The 18,982-nt window shown below is 36.4% G+C and overlaps 1 protein-coding gene across 1 annotated transcript in view; it reads left to right on the top strand.

Moving 5' to 3' along the window:
* The window catches only part of PKHD1L1 (PKHD1 like 1), a 152,020-nt gene that overhangs the window by 98,607 nt on the left and 34,431 nt on the right, over positions 1-18,982 (top strand). Inside the window, exons 52-62 of the mRNA XM_047783405.1 lie at positions 121-280; positions 958-1,129; positions 4,266-4,354; positions 4,711-4,859; positions 6,136-6,265; positions 8,141-8,259; positions 11,540-11,669; positions 13,336-13,509; positions 15,433-15,536; positions 16,719-16,848; positions 17,848-17,969. Coding sequence (XP_047639361.1) covers positions 121-280; positions 958-1,129; positions 4,266-4,354; positions 4,711-4,859; positions 6,136-6,265; positions 8,141-8,259; positions 11,540-11,669; positions 13,336-13,509; positions 15,433-15,536; positions 16,719-16,848; positions 17,848-17,969 — 1,479 coding nt within the window. The remainder of the gene's footprint in view (positions 1-120; positions 281-957; positions 1,130-4,265; positions 4,355-4,710; positions 4,860-6,135; positions 6,266-8,140; positions 8,260-11,539; positions 11,670-13,335; positions 13,510-15,432; positions 15,537-16,718; positions 16,849-17,847; positions 17,970-18,982) is intronic.

Here is an 18,982-nt window from a genome sequence, read left to right as displayed (position 1 = left end):
GTAAGATGAAAAATAAAACTGAAACTTAAGCTTTAATATAGCAGTTAATTAATGTCATCAAAAGTAATATGCGGGATATTAACATATAAAACAAGTCACTTTGGGGACAAACTTTTATAGGAAGAAGATTATGTAATCATCTCTCATAACTTCACTCAAAATCCTGATATGTTTAATATTATTGATATGAGGAATGGCTCCTCAAATCCACTGAATTGGAATACTGGCAAGAATGGAGACTGGCACCTTGAAGCAAACACTAGTACTCTGTATTACCTGGGTATGTATTCAGTAGGCAGAAGGGATTACTTTATCTATTGCTTCATTTAAATGTGTTATATAGTGCCTTGTATATAGCAGAAGTCAGTAAATGTTTGTTGGTTAAAGAATGGAGACTAAATTTATGCTGGAAAATCTCTTGAGTTGAACTGAGAACTTACATTTTCTGTTTGGAGGTGGCACAGATACTCATAATTGGCCCCAATGCTTATCATCACAAAATGAAATGAAATGAATGCAGCGGAAGTTGTCATATGTTTTGTTTCCATTTGTATTATTTAATTATTTTTTGATAATGAAGATATTTAAGAATAAATTTTAATTGAGTTCTAAAGTATTTGCTTTTGTCAAGATGTTTTGACTGTACTTCTTAACAAGACATCATTTTGCTGAAATTGCTTCGTATGTATTTCATAACATTTGAATTATACCAAGTTACTCTCCAAAAAATATTTTCAGGGAGTTACCTGGTAGCCTAGCGGTTAAGGATCCAGCATGGTCACTGCCATGGCGTGGGTTTGACTCCTGGCCTGGCAACTTTTGCAATGCCTCAAAAATAAATAGAAATAAAAACTAAAAAAAATTTTTCAAAAAATATTTTCAAATCGCCATGATTTTGTTGACATTCAAGTACTTTGATCATCGTATTATTTTAAACTTCTTTTACTTCACTTTCAGTGTCAGGCAGAAGTGACCTTCATCAGAGCCCTCCCACTTCTGGGACCCTGGATCCTGATGTGAAGGATGTTATTATTAATTTCCAGGCTTACTGCTGTGTTCTCCAGGATTGCTTTCCTGTTCATCCTTCATCAAGAAAACCAATTCCCAGGAAGCGACCAGCCACATATAAGTATATAGGCCTTTTATTTGTTAATAGACTTCAGTATCTTTTGACAGCATCCTTTTCGCATGTCACCCTGGCTGAGATCCTGATGCTCTCCTCCTGTACAGTACCTGTAGGTCCCAAAGCACTTCCACACTCATTGCTTCACTTGAGCCTTACAACCACCCCGATGACAAAATGGAAAAATCTCACAAAAATTATGTGTGAAAGTTACTGGGACTCTCATACTTGCAGAATGTTAGATCTGGATTATTAGATCAACTCCCGTGTTATATAGGTGAGAAAGCTGACGCCCTTAAGTGAATTACCTAAGATTGCAAAACTTCTTGATGACACACCCAGAACCAGAAACTGTCTCCTCGTTGAGCCAGTGCTTTCTTAGCAGGTGGCATCTTTTTCTCTAGAATAACTGTCCTGGTCAAATCTCATAATGTAACTTATTTAATTTTATTTCAAATGGTTGGTTTCCTAAATGCATGTTAATTCTTCTGGTTGAAAATAATTTTTCTATCTTTGAAACTTATGTAGCCCTTTACTTTTATTTCTCATGTGAAACATCACTTTCTCCCTCATATTATAGTGATGATGGTACAAGATGGTACTAGTGCATATCAGTGCTAGTCTTAGAGATGATGGAATAATCCTGATTTGATATAAATTTGTCTCCCTTATGGGCAAATAATAACCCTAAAAATAATGACGGTATAGTAAAAACTAACAATTAGTGGGTCTATGAGAGCCCACTACTGTGCATTTAAGTATAAATCACAGATATTTATTAAGTGGATTATGATTTCAAAATATACAGATACTGCAGTAACTGTAGAACAAAACAGTAATAATTGAATTTGTTATATATTCATTCAGTCATTAAAAAATATTTGCTGAGCACCTGCTATGTGCCAGGCTCTGTGCTGGGCTCTGGGGATTCAGTTGTGAACAACACAGATGTGATCCCTGCCCCCATTGCACTCACAATCTGTCCAAGGAGACAGACACCAACACAAGCCAACAAACAAACCAAAAAAGCAAACAGAAAATAAACTACATAAGTGTGAGTTGTGATAAATGTTATGAAGGGAATGGTTAAGGGGCTGGAGCAGAAAACAACATGGCAGGGGCCTCCTTTGGGTGGATGGTTGCGACAGAGTCTCACTGGAGGGGGCATTCCAGCTGAGACCCAAAGGATGAGGAAGAGCTGGCTGTGTGAAAGGTGGGTTCTAGGCTGAGGGAACATCTTGGGCAGAAGCCCTGATGTGGGAAAGAGTGTGGCATATCCAAGAACTGAGAGAAAATCTGCATAGCTGAACCCTGGTGAGCAAGGGAGAGGGGCCTGGAGATAGCATTAGAAACAGGTGGAAATCAGATCATTTGGGTTGTGCAGGCAGTTAGTATTAAGAAATATGAGAATCTCTTAAGTAATTTTCAGCTAAGTGACATTACATTTTGAAAAGACCCCTTTTACTACCCCGTGGTATAGAAGGACAGTGGAGAAAGCCAAGAGGCTCATAAAAAGAGTCTAGAGAGCTTTCAAAGAGATATGGGCCATCAAAATTATTGAATGGGAGGTTCCCATTAAGGCTCAGAGGTAACAAATCCGACAAGTATCCATGAGGATGCAGGTTCTATCCCTGGCCTTGCCCAGTGGGTTGGGGATCTGGCATCGCCCTGAGCCATGGTGTAGGTCACCGATGCAGCTTGGATCTGGCGTTGCAGTACAGGTCTGATTCAACCCCTAGCCTGGGAACTTCCATATGCCTCTGGTGCAGCCCTAAAAATAATTACTAAACAGTTACTTAATATTTATTATAATTCAAGTATAGATTTAGATTGGTAAAGACCAGGAAGAGATAGTGGTATGGATTGATACACTACATGTCTGTGTCATAGGATAGTTTTTTTTTCCTCCACAAAATGAGTTCTGCTCCCTGGAAATCGCTTTAATTAGAATTATTAATTTGTGTTTTGCAGATGCCTATTAGTGAGACAAACAGGATCTTGATCCCAAACTGGTACCTCAGGAATAGAATATAAAGTTCTAGCTACACAGGCCACAAATGCTTAGTTCAGGAGGCACTGGACTTTATTGATCATAACAATGGGCAAGAGGAAGAAGAATGTATACCATGCACGGTACAGTGCTGCTGGGGATAAGAATGAAAGACTTGAGAAAATCTACATAAAATCAACTCTTGAATCTGTGCAATACTGCTCAGTTTATTTAGTTAGATAGATACAACCTTTAAACAAATCTTAGTTGAGATTGCTTCATGAAAAATGTATTATTGTGAGTCTAAATAATCCTTTAACTATGCCCTCTTTTTTAAATTCATGAAAACAAAATTTTTATACTTGATCAACAGATTGTTTTTAGTAATATTATTTAGTAAATCATATGTGTAATTAAAAAAAAACCACTTTTAACCAAACAACTGTATTGGTTCTTTTGTAGACTCCCTGCATTAACTGTCATAGATTTTTTAAATTTTTTACTTAGGTCAGGAGAGCAACCTCTGATAGTGAATATTTTTAAATAGGAAAATATTAATTATATAGTAATCTTCTTTGTAACAGTTTTCACCAAGATACTTTCTAGCAGGCATGGGTGGTTCACTCTGGTTGTAGACCTGCCATCTGTGCCCACAGCCCAGGAACTGCCCTCACTAACCCATCCTTGCCAATTCAGAGCCCATTCTTCCAACCCTCCCTTCACAGAATCTTGCCAACGATATACCCTCCTCTCCCTTTCTCCATGAAAACAGCATCATATGTAAGGGTCTTTTAGTGGACAAAGGATGGTTTCTTTTCACTTTGCCACCACACAAAATCCTATAAAGAAATTAAGTTATTTTCATGTTAGACAAAATTAGGGTTTCTGGATTTAGTAGGCAAAAAAGTGATTACGATTGTGGATGGAAAGGAAGTTTTCTTCAGTGGGGGAAAAAAAAAACCTACATATGTATTTGTGTGTGTTGAGTATTTTACTAATTGCATATATTAGCTTGTCTTTAGCAAAATGCAAACTATCTAATTTGCATTCTGTCATCCCCCCAAACATCTAGTATATAGCTATACCCTAAGGAGATGCTCATTAAATATACAGAGATAATACTTTATGGAAATATTTCTTTTCTCTTTTCAGCTTATGGTCAAATGATTCTTTTTGGCAATCATCTCAAGAAAATAATTATACCATACCTTACCCAGGAGCAAATGTTGTTATTCCTGAAGGTAAATGCGTAAGTGTAAATAAATAAAAATCTCGTTCTATGCTCCGTTAGGATAAATAACACAACAGTTAGTGTTCCACCTTTATGCAGCACACCTTTGAGAAAAAAGAAAATGTGAAGAGATGGATTCAATTATTGTGTCCTGGATGCCAGACTTCACTTCTGGGTTTTATGTGGATTTAAACCTGAATATTAAGAATAATAGATTTTCTGAGAGAGACAAGAATTGGTCATTGCGTGGAAAAAGGCTCACAAACCTTAAAAACGAGACTCGCTGATAAGGCTGTCAATGTCTTATCCATAGACTGTAGTCTGTGGATTATGTTACATTCCTTATATTGAAGTCTTGTGTTATAGGAACATGGATTGTGGCCGACACAGATATTCCACCTGTGGAAAGACTCGTTATTTGGGGGGTTCTAGAACTGGAAGATAAACATAATATGGGAGCTGCAGAGTCTTCTTACAGAAAAGTTGTTTTGAATGCTACCTACATATCACTGCAGGTAAGAACGAGGATCTAGTAACTTATACCCTTATGAGCCAAATGCTAAAATGTTGGAGATTTACTGAGAAAATTATAAGAAAAAATATTCAATTGATGTGAATTAAAAACACAACTGGCTTTACCCCATGAAATTCAAGCTTCATGTAAGTTCAATGTATTACTGTTCTGCTTTAAATTTTTTTAATGACACCTTCCTTAAACATTCTCATGCTACCTTTTAATGTGAGGTTTGCTCATTTTCAATCCTTTAGATTATTTGTATTATTATTAGGTAAGGCTAAATTTACAGCCTGCTCCAACAAACAGAGAATCCCTGAAGTTCTGGAAAAAAAATTAAAAGATTATAACCCTTTTTTTTCCTAAGAAAGCAAACAGTATTTCTTAAAATGAATGGATGTGGATAGGATTATGAAAACCAGAAGCAGACTAATAAAAGTATTTCAGTTGTTTGGAATAATCACCTCATTCTCTCATAAACCCCAGATGGTCTTGAACATGTAATAGTTTGATCAGTTTAATTTTTCTGTCAGTCTTTTATTGGTGTTCATTTAAAAGAATGGCTTAGCCAGAAAGCTATTAAGCACCACTAAAAAGTAAGTGGTAGCCTTTCTTTCATAAAGCTAGGCCTTTAATGCTTTAAAGGTGTGTGATATTTTGGTTAGCTGCAGGGCTTAGAGGTAAATTAAAGCTACAGTTGAATTTTTGCCTAACTGTTTGATAATTGGGTAATAGATTAAGATACTTGACCTCTTTCAGCATCGGTTTTCTCACCTATGAAATGAGAACAATAATTCCAATTCACGAGTTTAGTGTAAAGGTTAAATGACATAAAATATGTAAAGCCTTGCATTGCATGTTTTACCGAGCATGGAATCAGCAAGCAGTTAGTAACATATTTTTATTAACAATGATGGCTCATAAATAGCATAGCTGGGATATAAGTAAAGAGCATATTTTATATATGCCACAGTATGTTAAAATAACGTAAGACCTATTCAGACAGCCCTAATTTAGGTTTTAGATGATCGCAGTTTTAGGTCCAATTCTGACAGTAAGTAGATATTGAATTTGACCTTGGAAAAATCATTTAAACTACCCATCCCAAAGTGGATGGGTTAAATTAAGGTCACTTCTAGTTACAGCACTGTTCTTTGTAAAACAAAAATTCTTTCATTTTTATGAGGAGAGGCTGCCAGTCTTCCTAATTCCTTTTTCATAGGGGAAATTTTTCCTGCTAGGTTTCAAAGTATTAACAATTTTCTGCTTTACCGCAGGGAGGTAGATTAATTGGTGGCTGGGAAGATAACCCTTTTAAAGGAGAGTTACAGATTGTTCTCCGAGGGACTCATTCTACTCCAGAGTGGGCTCTTCCAGAAGGACCGAATCAAGGATCAAAGGTCTTAGGTATGTGTTTCCAGAGACCAAAAGAGTCATAGTAGTTTTGTGACTGTACTTTAAAACAGCCCTAAAAGACTTATGATGTTCATGATGTTATGGTACCCGAAGTTTTTGTTTTGTTTTGTTTTCGGCCACACCCATAATACATGGAAGTTCCCAGGCCAGCAGTCAAACCTGCACCACAGCAGTGACCTGAGCTGCGGCAGTGACAAGGCCGGTCCTTAACCTGCTGTGCCACAAGTGAACTGCTGCTATCAAAAGTTTTTACAGATATTTATTTGTAATAACAGGTTATAAAAGTTACCAAGATTTAAAAAAAATTAAATCATGTTACATTAAAAAAATATATAAATGTGAATATTTTAAACCAAAACTAACACAGTTTCAAAACTAACATTAATGAACCACTCCATATGTATATTGCTTCTTAATCTGGTTTTCTTCATGTTTCTTTTATATAAGCAATAATATTTGTCATATTTTAGTGTTTTTCATCTAAAAGTTTACTTCCCTACTCTTTATTCCATTTAGGGTGTTAATAATCTGCAGATCAATTGATCTGCTATCAATTATCCAGTCACAACTATTGCTAAGTTTTAATTTTCCAGTTGCATTTGTTTGGCTGTACATATTCCTGTTCAAGCCCCGAAAGCAAAGGACCTTAGAGGGTTTAATTTAGTGCCAGTAAATAATTGCTTTTATTAATACCATTGCATATTTTTGTTTGTTTGTTGTGTTTGTTTGTTTGGCCTCCACTAAGAAGGGCGATATTTGTTTTTTTTTTTTTTGTCTTTTTGCCATTTCTAGGGCCGCTCCCGTGGCATATGGAGGTTCCCAGGCTAGGGGGCGAATCAGAGCTGTAGCCACTGGCCTACACCAGAGCCACAGCAATGCTTGATCCAAGCAGCATCTGCAACCTACACCACAGCTCACCGCAATGCAGGATCCTCAACCCACTGAGCAAGGCCAGGGATCGAACCTGCAACCTCATGGTTCCTAGTCGGATTCATTAACCAATGAACCACGACAGGAACTCTAATACCATTACATATTTATTTAAAACATGTAAATGCGCTGCAATTGCTCCAGTGTACAATTTCTAAATCAGTGACAATAAATAAGGGGATAAAAATAGGGCTTAAAATTGAATTTGCTCTCCTGAGACAGACAAATTCAAATCTTATAGAAAAATATCCTAAAGCAGACATACTCAATTAAAAAAAAATTCACTTTTATGTGTTTATTTTTTTATTTCAAAAATAACATTTCTAACAACACAGAACAATAACAAGAAAAAATATACCTCTTCCCAATGCTACTCTCCCCTTGAGGAAACTAGCATTAGTTAGCAATTTTGCATGTTTTTTTCATGCTTTTTATCTATGACTATATTCATATTACATAAAATGACTTGCAGTGGTAGTATTGTGCCTTATACAAAAACATGGTCAAACTAAATACATTACTATTCAATTTTCTTGTTAACATATTATGGATATCTTTTCAGGTCAATGCTTATATATAACACCCTTCCTTTTTATGGCATATTGCATTACAATATTAATACTATAATTTATTCCTTCATTCTCCTATTGCTATACATTTGGATTAATTCTAGTTTTCTGGTATTTTCAAATATTGTTGTAGTAAGTGTACTCATTCATGTATCCTGTGTACAGGTTTTAATTTCTATGGAACAGATTCCTAGAAGTGGATCAGAGGGCCCAAGCCCTCCGTAGCCCTCAGCAGATAACCCCAATTCTTTTTCTTCAGTTTAAATTGTTCACTTGCTTATTAAAATATAACTACTGTCTCATTTTGTAGTAGCATCTAACTCAGTTCTGTGTGGTGAATAAATAAGAGTGTGTTTTTCTCCCACAGGGGTGTTTGGAGAGCTGGATCTTCATGGAATTCCACGTTCAATATATAAAACTAAGCTCTCAGAAACTGCAGAGGCAGGTTCCAAAGTCCTCTCTCTGATGGATGCTGTGGATTGGCAGGTAGAGGAATTACTATGTGGTGGAAAGTGAATATACATAGTGGGTCAACTTAGAAAAGTTTCTATTTTATTCTCATGGACATTAATTTTTCCCATGATTAACCAGACGAGAAATGTATATTTCGCCATTAGCTTGCACCCAAAAAGCTGACCTGCTAGCGGGCATTTAAAAATTGTGGTCTCAATCACTAAGCAAAACAGAAGAATAAAGTTACTTCCTGGAGTAGAGGATGATTTCGTGCCAACACAGTATTCTTTAATTCAACAAATATTTAGACAGTGTCTGTGATATAACAGGCACAGCCCTGGATGTTGGGGAAATAGAGAAAGCAAAGTTCTCTAACCTTATGGAGTTTACAGTCTAGTGGGGAAAGGCACTAAACAAAAAAACAAAAGAACAAATAAGTAGATAATATAATATCGGGTATCTCTCAGATTCATGGAAAAAGGCAAATGAAAGTAAAGGAGAGCATAAGGCCATGCTATTCCCATGGATGGTCGGAGTCCTTCAAAGCTGACATTTGAGCAGAGAACTGGAGGAAGCCAGGCTTCTGATTTGCCAGACCTTCTCAGGTGGTCTCCCCTCCATGGATTTTCTGGTAGCCAGAAAAGGCAAGTGAGGCTTTTGAACAGTAAGGAAGGTTGGCTCCCTTGGTCAGCTGGACCCATAACTTTGGACCTTTGATCTCAGATGTTTTGACCTTCCATGTCTAGCTGACCACAAATGAAATGTCCAGCCACACAATTCACCTCCAGTGCTGAGCTGAACCCCAAGAATTATTTAACAATTGCTTTAACTTCATCTCCTGGTCACAACTTGCTCTGTTGGATGCATGAACTTATTGATCTTTTTATTTAACAGCACAGTTGAGCCTGATCAAATGCAGGGCAAAACCAATACTGCAGCACAAGCATGTTATAGCAATGTATTGCTGAGATGGAAATCTCCTGGTGATGTAAGAGGCATCTGTCAGGGAGCAGAGTCCGGGGCTTTGCTCATTAATCAGATGAGCAAAGTCTGATGACATCAGCTATAGCCAGATAAATAAATAAATAATAAATAAATAAGTAAAAATTGTGGTCTCAAAGGTCCTTCAGAGTATATGAAGAACATTATATATTAGTTATGAGAGGAAAATAATGAAGTTTGGTAAAAACTTGAAAATATAAAATATTTGGTAAAAAATATTTATTTACAAATTTTTGCCAAACAGAAAAAGGAATTACTTAAAATACATTTATTGTTACCTTGGTTATTTCTTTACTTCTAACTTGTGATTTTACATGTTAAGCATTTGGAAAGAGAAGAAATCCTAATGCCCAATGATATTCAAAAAATGGCTGTGTTAAATGAGAGCTTTTGGTGAAACCTGAATGGCGGCAGTTCAGATCTCCGCTACACTCACAGGCTTGCATAGGCCATAGCCTCACATGCTTTACAGATACTCTTTTTATGCTAAAGGGTTAGGGAAGTGTTCTCAGGTCTCAGCCAGTTCCTTCCTACTGAGAATGAACCCTAAAGTCACAGAACAAGGAGAGGCTTAGTCTGAGTAAAGGAAAAAATATCATCCAAACATACAAGGTTGGCTCTCTTCATGTAGTGGAAAATCAGCAAATAGAGGAGGATTTTTTGGGCAGTGTCATAATCTACTTACAATATATTCTTATTTGTGATAGTTGATGTGTAATTAGTTTCTAAAAGGTTATTAAATGATTTAAATGCTGCTGTTATTTATCCAGTTATCATTTATCAAATTAATATTTTATGCATATTGTTTATACAATTAAGATTTAGCTGAGTGTTAGACACTTCCTAGGCATAGAGGACTCATTTGTGAAGAAACTGGTTGGAAGTTCCCACTGTGGCTCAGTGGTAACAATCCCAACTAGTATCCAGGAGGATGCGGGTTCTATCCCTGGCCTCCCTCAGTGGGTTAAGAATCTGGTGTTGCCTTGAGCTATGGCGTAGGTTGCAGATGCGGCTGGGATCCCTTGTTGCTGTGGCGGTGGTGTAGGCTGGCAGCTACAGCTGCGATTCGACCCCTAGCCTGGGAACTTCCATGTGCTGTGGGTGCGGCTCTGAAAAAAAGGCAACAACAACAACAAAAGCAAAACAAAAAAATTGGTCAAGCTCTAGGGGAAATCACATTGGGGTGGGAGAGGCAGACGAAGTGAACAAATAAATGTGTGTTAATTTCAGGTTAGAATCTTCCTAAGGAAGGAAATAAAACAGGTATGAGGGAAACTGCCAGGGTAGAGGGTGGCAGGGAACATTAAATGGGGTGATCAAAGAAACCCTCTCCCAAGGGTATGACAGAGTTCAGGCCATGCTACTCCAAAATATTGACTGTTTGAAGCTTAAGAGACTTCTGCGCATGCAGGAAGGACTTTCTGAACTTCCTCTGAAGCAGGTCATAAAACCTTCATATGAGAATTGCCCTCCCTGTACCTGGAGGAAAGGACCATCTTCACCTCTGAAGACAGAGGGACCCAGAAAGGAATCTGAAAGGACAAGCCTTGCTGTACGCCCCCACCCCCAGCCCCGTTTACTACACTTAGCTCATACCCTGTCACATTGTCCCTCTACTCTCCACTCTGCCTCTAACCCAGCATAAAAATGTTCAGGTTCAGCATAAAAATTTCTTCTGGTCTTCATTTCCTTATGAAGACCCCCATGTCAGGTAAAACTTATATTGAATAAATTGATGTGTTTTTCTCTTGTTAATCTGTCTTTTGTTACAGGGGTCCCAGCTGACAACTTGGAAGGGTAGAGGAAAAAAGCCTTTTTCTTCCCTTACAAGTATATTTAAGCAGATACTTGGATGACAAAGAGGAGATTGTCATATACAATACACAAAGAGTCTCAACTTGACTTTGCTCTTTAACTTTCTCTGCCTTTTTCAACTTTTAGGAATATTGAGTGATAGTTAATTGTGTAAAAAAATATCTGGGGGAATTTTTTTTAAGTCTGAAGAATATTATCCTGGTCAATTCGTAATAAAAATAGTTATATTTGCCTTGATCTATCTAATTTAAAAAATGTGTATTGCTTGTGATTTTAAGTGACTGAATTCAGTTTAAGGAAATGTTGAGATAATTCAAAATATAGAATTCTTACTATCAAACAAAAGCAAATTTATTTTAGGCCTAAATGTATGTTTTGTTCTCTCTCATAATACCATGGTTGGAACTGAATTAAGTGAAATTAGAATTAATAGTTGTTAAGAAATATAAACCTATTTTTAAATTGTTCTTGAATTTGGCACCTGAATTCTTCTAAGGAGGGAGAAGAGATTGTGATAACAACCACAAGCTATGATTTCCACCAGACAGAAACTAGAAGTATCGTTAAAATCCTGCATGATCACAAAATTCTCATTCTCAATGATACCCTTTCCTACACTCACTTTGGTAAGTGGCTGTTCTTTAACCAACTAGATATATAATTAAAATGTCTTGAAATAGTCATACTTTAGTGCTCCACTCTGTAGTTACAATTATTTGATAAAAACAGAGGAGCATTTCACTCAGATTGGCACTGGTACCCAAAGAGTGCTCTATTTGTGTGCTGGCTGTAGGGAGTCCCTGTATATGTTTTAATTCATTTGGCAAATATTCAACAATGACCATTACTTTCTATGGGGTAAGGCTGGCACTATCTGTTTTAATCATGCTTCTAAAGACTTTCTGTACGCTGAAATTTGAGAACTCTTGATCCAAGAGCGTCTTGTCCTGATTTGGTTTTTTGGGTTTTTTTGGGGGGAAGGGTTTGAAGGTTTTTACTTTTTCTATTATAGTTGATTTGTAATGTTCTGTCAATTTCCACTGTACATCAAAATGACCCAGGACACACATACACACACACTCACACATTCTTTTTCTCACATTATCCTCCATCATGTTCCATCACAAGTGATTAGATATAGCTCCCTATGCTATACAGTGGGATCTCATTGCTTATCCACTCCAAATGCAATAGTTTGCATCTACTAATTCCTCTGAGCTAACTTGCATTTAGATAAGCTACAGCAAAAAATGGTACAAGCTCTAATTCTCAACTAGAGAAAGAATTAATCAGAATCATCTGAAAATGATCTTTCACCTTGTAGAATCAGGGCCTTCCCAGCACCCCAGCCTTTCCCCATTTGACATGCTACCATCATCAGAATTCCAGGAAGTGGAAGCTGACGGGAATGTAATGTTAGAAAAGCCATTCAGATACTTCTGATGTTCCTGAGAACTCCAGTGAAGGCAGAGTGATACACTGGTAGATATTTGACCTGCACAAAAAAGAACTTCTTAAAGCAGTATTTTGATAAAAGCACGTATCTATCATTCTATAACACATTTTTTTCTTTAAATCAAAAGAAAAAGATTTCTTTGAAGAACATTTTAATTGTACAATAGCTTTTGACCTTTGACATCATAGATTCTTTCATTTGAAGTACCAAACACTTCTCTCTGCTTGAAATGTACTTGTTCATCTTAAAGTTTTGAGTGAGATTTCTAGAAGTGTCAAATATAATTTAGGTTACATTTTAAAATCATGAAGATGTAAACGTACAGACTGTTTGATATATCACTGTGTATTTATGAAGAGCCATGGTTGGTACAAAATATGTCACAGAAAAAGTGGAACCAAGGTTTAGGCGTCAGGAGCGATAATATCTATACTGATTCTCCATATGGCCTTGGGCAAGTTCTTTTACTTCTCTTTCTCATTTCCTCATCTATTCAAATTACAATAAGCTTCCCAACTTGTCTTGTAAGGGTCTTTTTATATATACTTTGAGGTGATTTCAAAATGCCTGTGAAGCAATAACTTTGTAAGTTCTGATTGTAATAATCATTTTGCTGTTAAAAGAATAAATATTTCTGATTATATTTTACTTCATAAATAAAGAGGTATTATTTCTGACTGCCATCTGTGTACGTTTAAGCATGTAACTAATCAGTTCATGTATTTGTGTTGACTTTTGGCATATTCGAAAGTTATGTGGCCTGTGAGTTGCAGAGAAACTAATAAAGACAAGTATTTCTCAGCATTGGTAATAAACCAGCTGTCCTTCTGCTGCAGCTGAAAGATACCATGTTCCTGGAACCAGTCAGAGCTACACATTAGCAGCTGATGTTGGTCTACTGAGCAGGAACATCAAAATACTCGGGGAAGATTATCCAGGTTGGTTCAAGGAATCTTTTGGTGCTCGCGTCCTAGTCAGTTCATTCACTGATAATATGGTGACATATAAAGGTTAGTACAAATTCAGTTTATTTTTCTAAATGAAATAGAACATGGTCTCTTCTATGTTTAGTTTTTAAATAATCCTCACTCCTTTATAGGATTATATGTGTTAAAAAACAAAATCCAACTAAAGATCTGGAATTCTTTTGTGATGTAGCAGGTTCAGGATCTGGCATTGTCACTTCAGTGGCTTGGGTCATTGCTGTGGTGCAGGTTCAGTCTCTGCCCTGGGAACTTCCACATGCCCTCAGACATGGCTGAAAAAAAAAAGAATAAAAATCTTAATTGGCTTTACTCAGTGATTCATGAATTGGGCAGCATACCAGTCTAGCAGATGGAAAGGAACGTCAGAGAGCTATACAAAATAAAAGACTTTTATAGGCATACGGGAGCAGGAACAAAGTAGTTATACTACACAAAACAACAGGTTGCTTATTGCCAGGTTACTTTCTTATACAGGGAAGCAAAAGTTTATCAGGCAGCTTACCTAACCAATTCTGACTGGTTTTAGATTCCATTCCTAGAATTGCTGAAACTGTAATTAAGTCTCTGCTTGGTGATGTAGGGCTTAGGATAAGTGGCTCTCTTTGGGGTCTGATGTCCTGTTTTAAACACATAGAAAAATAAAGCCTTGAGAAGGATTAAATAGTCTTGGCACCCTCCAAAACCAAATTCCTCACATTATTTTACCTATTTAATCTGCATAGACAAAATAATTATCACATTAACAATGACCTTAGGTAACAGCTAACCCAGCCTCTCACCCAAACAGAAATCATTTCATAACAAACCCAACTGATCAGTTATTTTTGTTTGAAGGAAAATTTCAAATGTGTATAAAAAATAAAGAAATATATATTGAATCCCAATATTATCATCACTAAATACCACAGGTGTCAACTTTGGCCCATCTTGTTTCATGTTTGCCTGCTCACTTTTTTTAAGACACTGGATTATTTTGAAGTAGCCACATATATTTTTAAAGATATAATTGACCTGCAATGTTGTGTTAAGTTGAAGGTGTACAATATATTGATTTGATACATTTGTATGTCACAATATGATTAACCACTGGTAGTGTTAGCTACCATCTTTATCACTTCATATAATTATTATTTCTTTCTTTGTGTTGAGAACAATTAAGAGTTAGTCTCTTAGCAACTTTGAAGTTTATAATATGCTTTTTTTACTGTGATCTCTATCCGGTACATTAGATCTCCGGGACTTACTTATCTACCAGTTGCAAGTTTGTATTCTTCAACATCTCCTTATTTCTCCCAACACCCCTCCCTCTTAGCTCCTGTAACCACCTTTCTACTCTTTGTTTTGATTTAAGATTTAAGATTTTATTTAAGATTTTTAGATTCCACATATGAGATCATACAGCATTTATCTTTCTCTGTCTGACTTATTTCATTTAGCATAATGCCCTCAAGGTTGATCCACGTCACAAATAGCAAGATTTCCTTCTTTCTCACTCATGGCTGAATGATATTCCATTGTGTGTGTGTGTGTGTGTGTGTGTGTAATATAATCTCTCTATATAATAATACATATAATTTATAGATAGAGAGATAGAGATCTCACATTTTCTTTATCCATCCATCCATTGATGGACATTTAGGTTGTTTCTATATCTTGGCTATTGTGAATGAAGCAACCATATATTACTTCATCTAGAAATATTTCAGTTTGTAGCTCTAAAAGACTTCTTTAAAAGCATCTGTAAGAACAAGATTTTTAAATGTTAAAAATAATTTCTAGACCTCAAATGATTGATCAAAATCCTCCAAAGAAAAATGAATGTAATTTCTGTGAAAAAGTTGAAAACAAACTTGTAATTTGCAAAATTACAAAAACTTTTATAGCTTCTCATTAAATTTTGTTCTGTTGTAAAGACAAAAAAAAATGTGTAACTCTTTTCCCCACTAGGAAATGCAAGAATAAGTAATGTGGAATTTTATCACAGTGGTCAAGAAGGCTTCAGGGATAACACAGATCCAAGATATGCTGTAACATTTCTTAACCTGGGACAGGTTTGTACTTTAATTTTTGCATATACTCAAAATAAAATATTTTGATTTTGGTTTGGTTTTCATTTAACTTTACTCAATAGCCATATCTTAGAATTGCTAAGACTGTAACTTAATAAACTGTCTTAGATTTATTTACCATTAACATTTTTTGGTTCCAAGAGCATTTCATTCCAACTATTTCATGCATTTATTTAAGGTCAGTAAAACAAACAAGCAAAAAGCATAGAAATGGAGCACAGAAGGTCAAAGAATTAAAGATCTATAATAGTATTTCACATCTTCACTTTTTTTTTTTTTGTCTTTTTAGGGCTGCCCCTGCGGCATATGGAAGTTCCCAGGCTAGGAGTTGAGTCAGAGCTGCAGTTGCTGGTCTATAAGACAGCTACAGCAACCTGGGATCCAAGCCGCATCTGCAGCCACAACCTACATTGCAGCTCCATGGCAAAGCTGGATCCTTAACCCACTGAGTGGGGCCAGGGATCAAACCCACATCCTCATGGATATTAGTTGGGTTCATTACTGCTGAGCCACAGTGGGAACTCCCTCCACTTATTTTATAATGCATAAAAGTATTTCCAAATAGTTACTGTTAAACAATGGGAATGTTGCTTAAATTTCTCAAATGAAAAGCATGTCCATATATCCATGCCTTTGTCAAAAGTGGGAAAATAAATATGCCGGGAGGGCTGGTGAATTGATAAAAATGAGAATGAACATATTTCTTATATAGAAATTTTTTTAAAAGTCATGTAGGTTTGAAATTGAAACCCCTTAAATACTCGTTGGCTGCTTCCTACAGACATTTGAATTGTAACCCCTTGTAGAATATCAATTCTCATGGTTAAAAAAAAAAAATCCTTGCTCATCATATAATTATTCTGAAAAGTAATTTTTAGTTACTTAGCATAAGTAATCATAGAAATATAAATGCATAAAAAATCACTTCAGAATTTTAGAAGCACTTTTAAAGTAAGCTTTTTTTGCTTTATTTAATTGTAAATCAAAGAGATATGGAAATTTCCCAGGATTAAAAGATCTACTGGGAAATCATCTCCTTTCTTGGAATGTAAATTGAGTGTTTTATTTATCAAGATTTGTTTCCTGAAAATTCACCCAGTTCAATTTTTTTCTTTAAATATAATTTTATTTTTAAAATGCTTACTGAATCCTGATGATCTATAGATTGAAGAACATGGCTCATCTTATATTCGAGGCTGTGCTTTTCACAATGGCTTTTCTCCTGCAATTGGTGTATTTGGGACTGATGGATTGGACATAGATGATAACATCATTCACTTTACCGTGGGCGAAGGTAGTATAATGATATTTTGGTTCAATAACATGTCTTTCTGGGACAACTCTTACCTGCAAACTCTAGAGCCATAGTGTGCAATTGATTTTTCTTTCAAAATGGAAATGGGCGGTGTTTGTGCTAACACAGTGATTACTAAACTTCATGTGGCCACTGAACCCTTGAAATGTGGCTAATGTGACTGAGAAACTGAATTTTTCTTTTTTTATCTTTTTTTTTTTTTTTTTTTGTCTTTTGAGGGCCACACTCACAGCACGTGGAGGTTCCCAGGCTAGGGGTCTAATTGGAGCTGCAGCTGCCAGCCTGTGCCACAGCCACAGCAATGCCAGATCTGAGCCACGTCTGCAACCTACACCACAGCTCATGGCAATGCCAGATCCTTAACCCACTGAGTGAGGCCAGGGATCGAACCGCCTCTGCTGCACCATGACAGGAACCCCTGAATTTTTTATTTTAATTGTACTTACTTTATATCTAAGTAGTCACATGTGGCTTTGGCTGTCATATTGGACAGCACAGCTCTAGAAGATTTGCCAGACCATGATCTTACATGAGTTATCTAATCATCATCGATAGTTTAAATTACTATGGCTTTAAAAATACTTCTCACATATTAATCAAAAAGATTATTCACAAATAAAGGTTATTATTTTATTTAAAATATATTTTATTTTTAGGGGGCTATTCTTTCTTGAATATCAATCAAAAGCATAATACAAACTCATGTAAGGTTATAAAATTTGTGTATGTGTGTTTGTTAAAATCTAAGATGGAGCCTATGAACCCACATATTTAACCATCACCCTGGAAGATTCTAATTTAGGTAGTCTGTTAAAGAGGCAGAGTATCAAAGGGTTCAGAGGGTTCACTCTAAAATCAACAGGGTTCATTTGTCAGGTTCAAACCAGAAAACTAATTTCATGGAAGAAATAAAGAAGACATTCCCTGTAGTACTCACTACAAATTTTTATGTATTTGACGGGATTTTTTTTTTTCCAGGCATAAGAATATGGGGGGATGCCAACAGAGTCCGAGGAAACTTGGTTACATTTTCAGTTTGGCCCGGAACCTATCAAAACAGAAAAGATATGAGTTCAACTCTCTGGCATGCAGCGATTGAGGTAGTGTGAACGTATTTAAAATTATAAGTATACAACATTATAATTTGTAATTTCATTTTTGAAGATTCTAATTTCTTTAGAACTTGTAAAATCTCAAAATGTCATTGAAAACTTTCTTAGATGAAGATTGTGAACTAATAAAGAGAGCTGATTAAAGGAGTAAATGAACTTTCTTTAAAAGGTTTGTAGGAATTCCCATTGAGGCTCAGAAGTAATGAACCCAACTAGTATCCCCGAGGACACAGGTTCCATCCCTGACCTCGCTCAGTGGGTTAAGGATCCATCAGGTGTTGCCATGAGCTGTGATGTGGGGCACAGATGCAGCTCAGATCCCTTAGATCCTGAGTTGCTGTGGCTGCAGCATAGGCCAGCAGCTGCAGTTCCGATTCCACTCCTACCCTGGGAACTTCCATATGCCTCAGATGTGGCCTTTAAAAAAGAAGAAGAAGAAGAAAAAAAAGATTTACAAATCCAGTAGCCAGTGGATTTTTCTTTGTGTTGTCATCCGTTAGTTTAAATAATTCTCTTATTTTCTTGCTTCTCCAATGTTACTTATTGTTTTCCAGTTCCATTATAGGCACTCTCTGCTGTTAATTTGAGTACCTTATCCATATTTAACTCTGAATTTAGTTTCCTTCCTCATATGAAAAATTAGTATGACAGACTATAGATAATCTCTAAACTCCATTTCTCATCTAAAATTCTTGGAGTTCCCGTCGTGGCGCAGTGGTTAACGAATCCGACTAGGAACCATGAGGTTTGCGGGTTCGGTCCCTGCCCTTGCTCAGTGGGTTAACAATCCGGCGTTGCTGTGAGCTGTGGTGTAGGTTGCAGACACGGCTCGGATCCCACGTTGCTGTGGCTCTGGCGTAGGCCTGTGGCTACAGCTCCAATTCAACCCCTAGCCTGGGAGCCTCCATATGCCGCAGAAGCGGCCCAAAGAAATAGCAAAAAAAAGACAAAAATAAAATAAAATAAAATTCTTATGATTTTATATGCAAGGTTATTTGCTC

This window comes from Phacochoerus africanus, chromosome 6 (assembly GCF_016906955.1).
Source record: "Phacochoerus africanus isolate WHEZ1 chromosome 6, ROS_Pafr_v1, whole genome shotgun sequence".
Lineage (NCBI taxonomy): Eukaryota > Metazoa > Chordata > Mammalia > Artiodactyla > Suidae > Phacochoerus > Phacochoerus africanus.
This window is presented reverse-complemented; position numbering and strand designations above follow the sequence as displayed.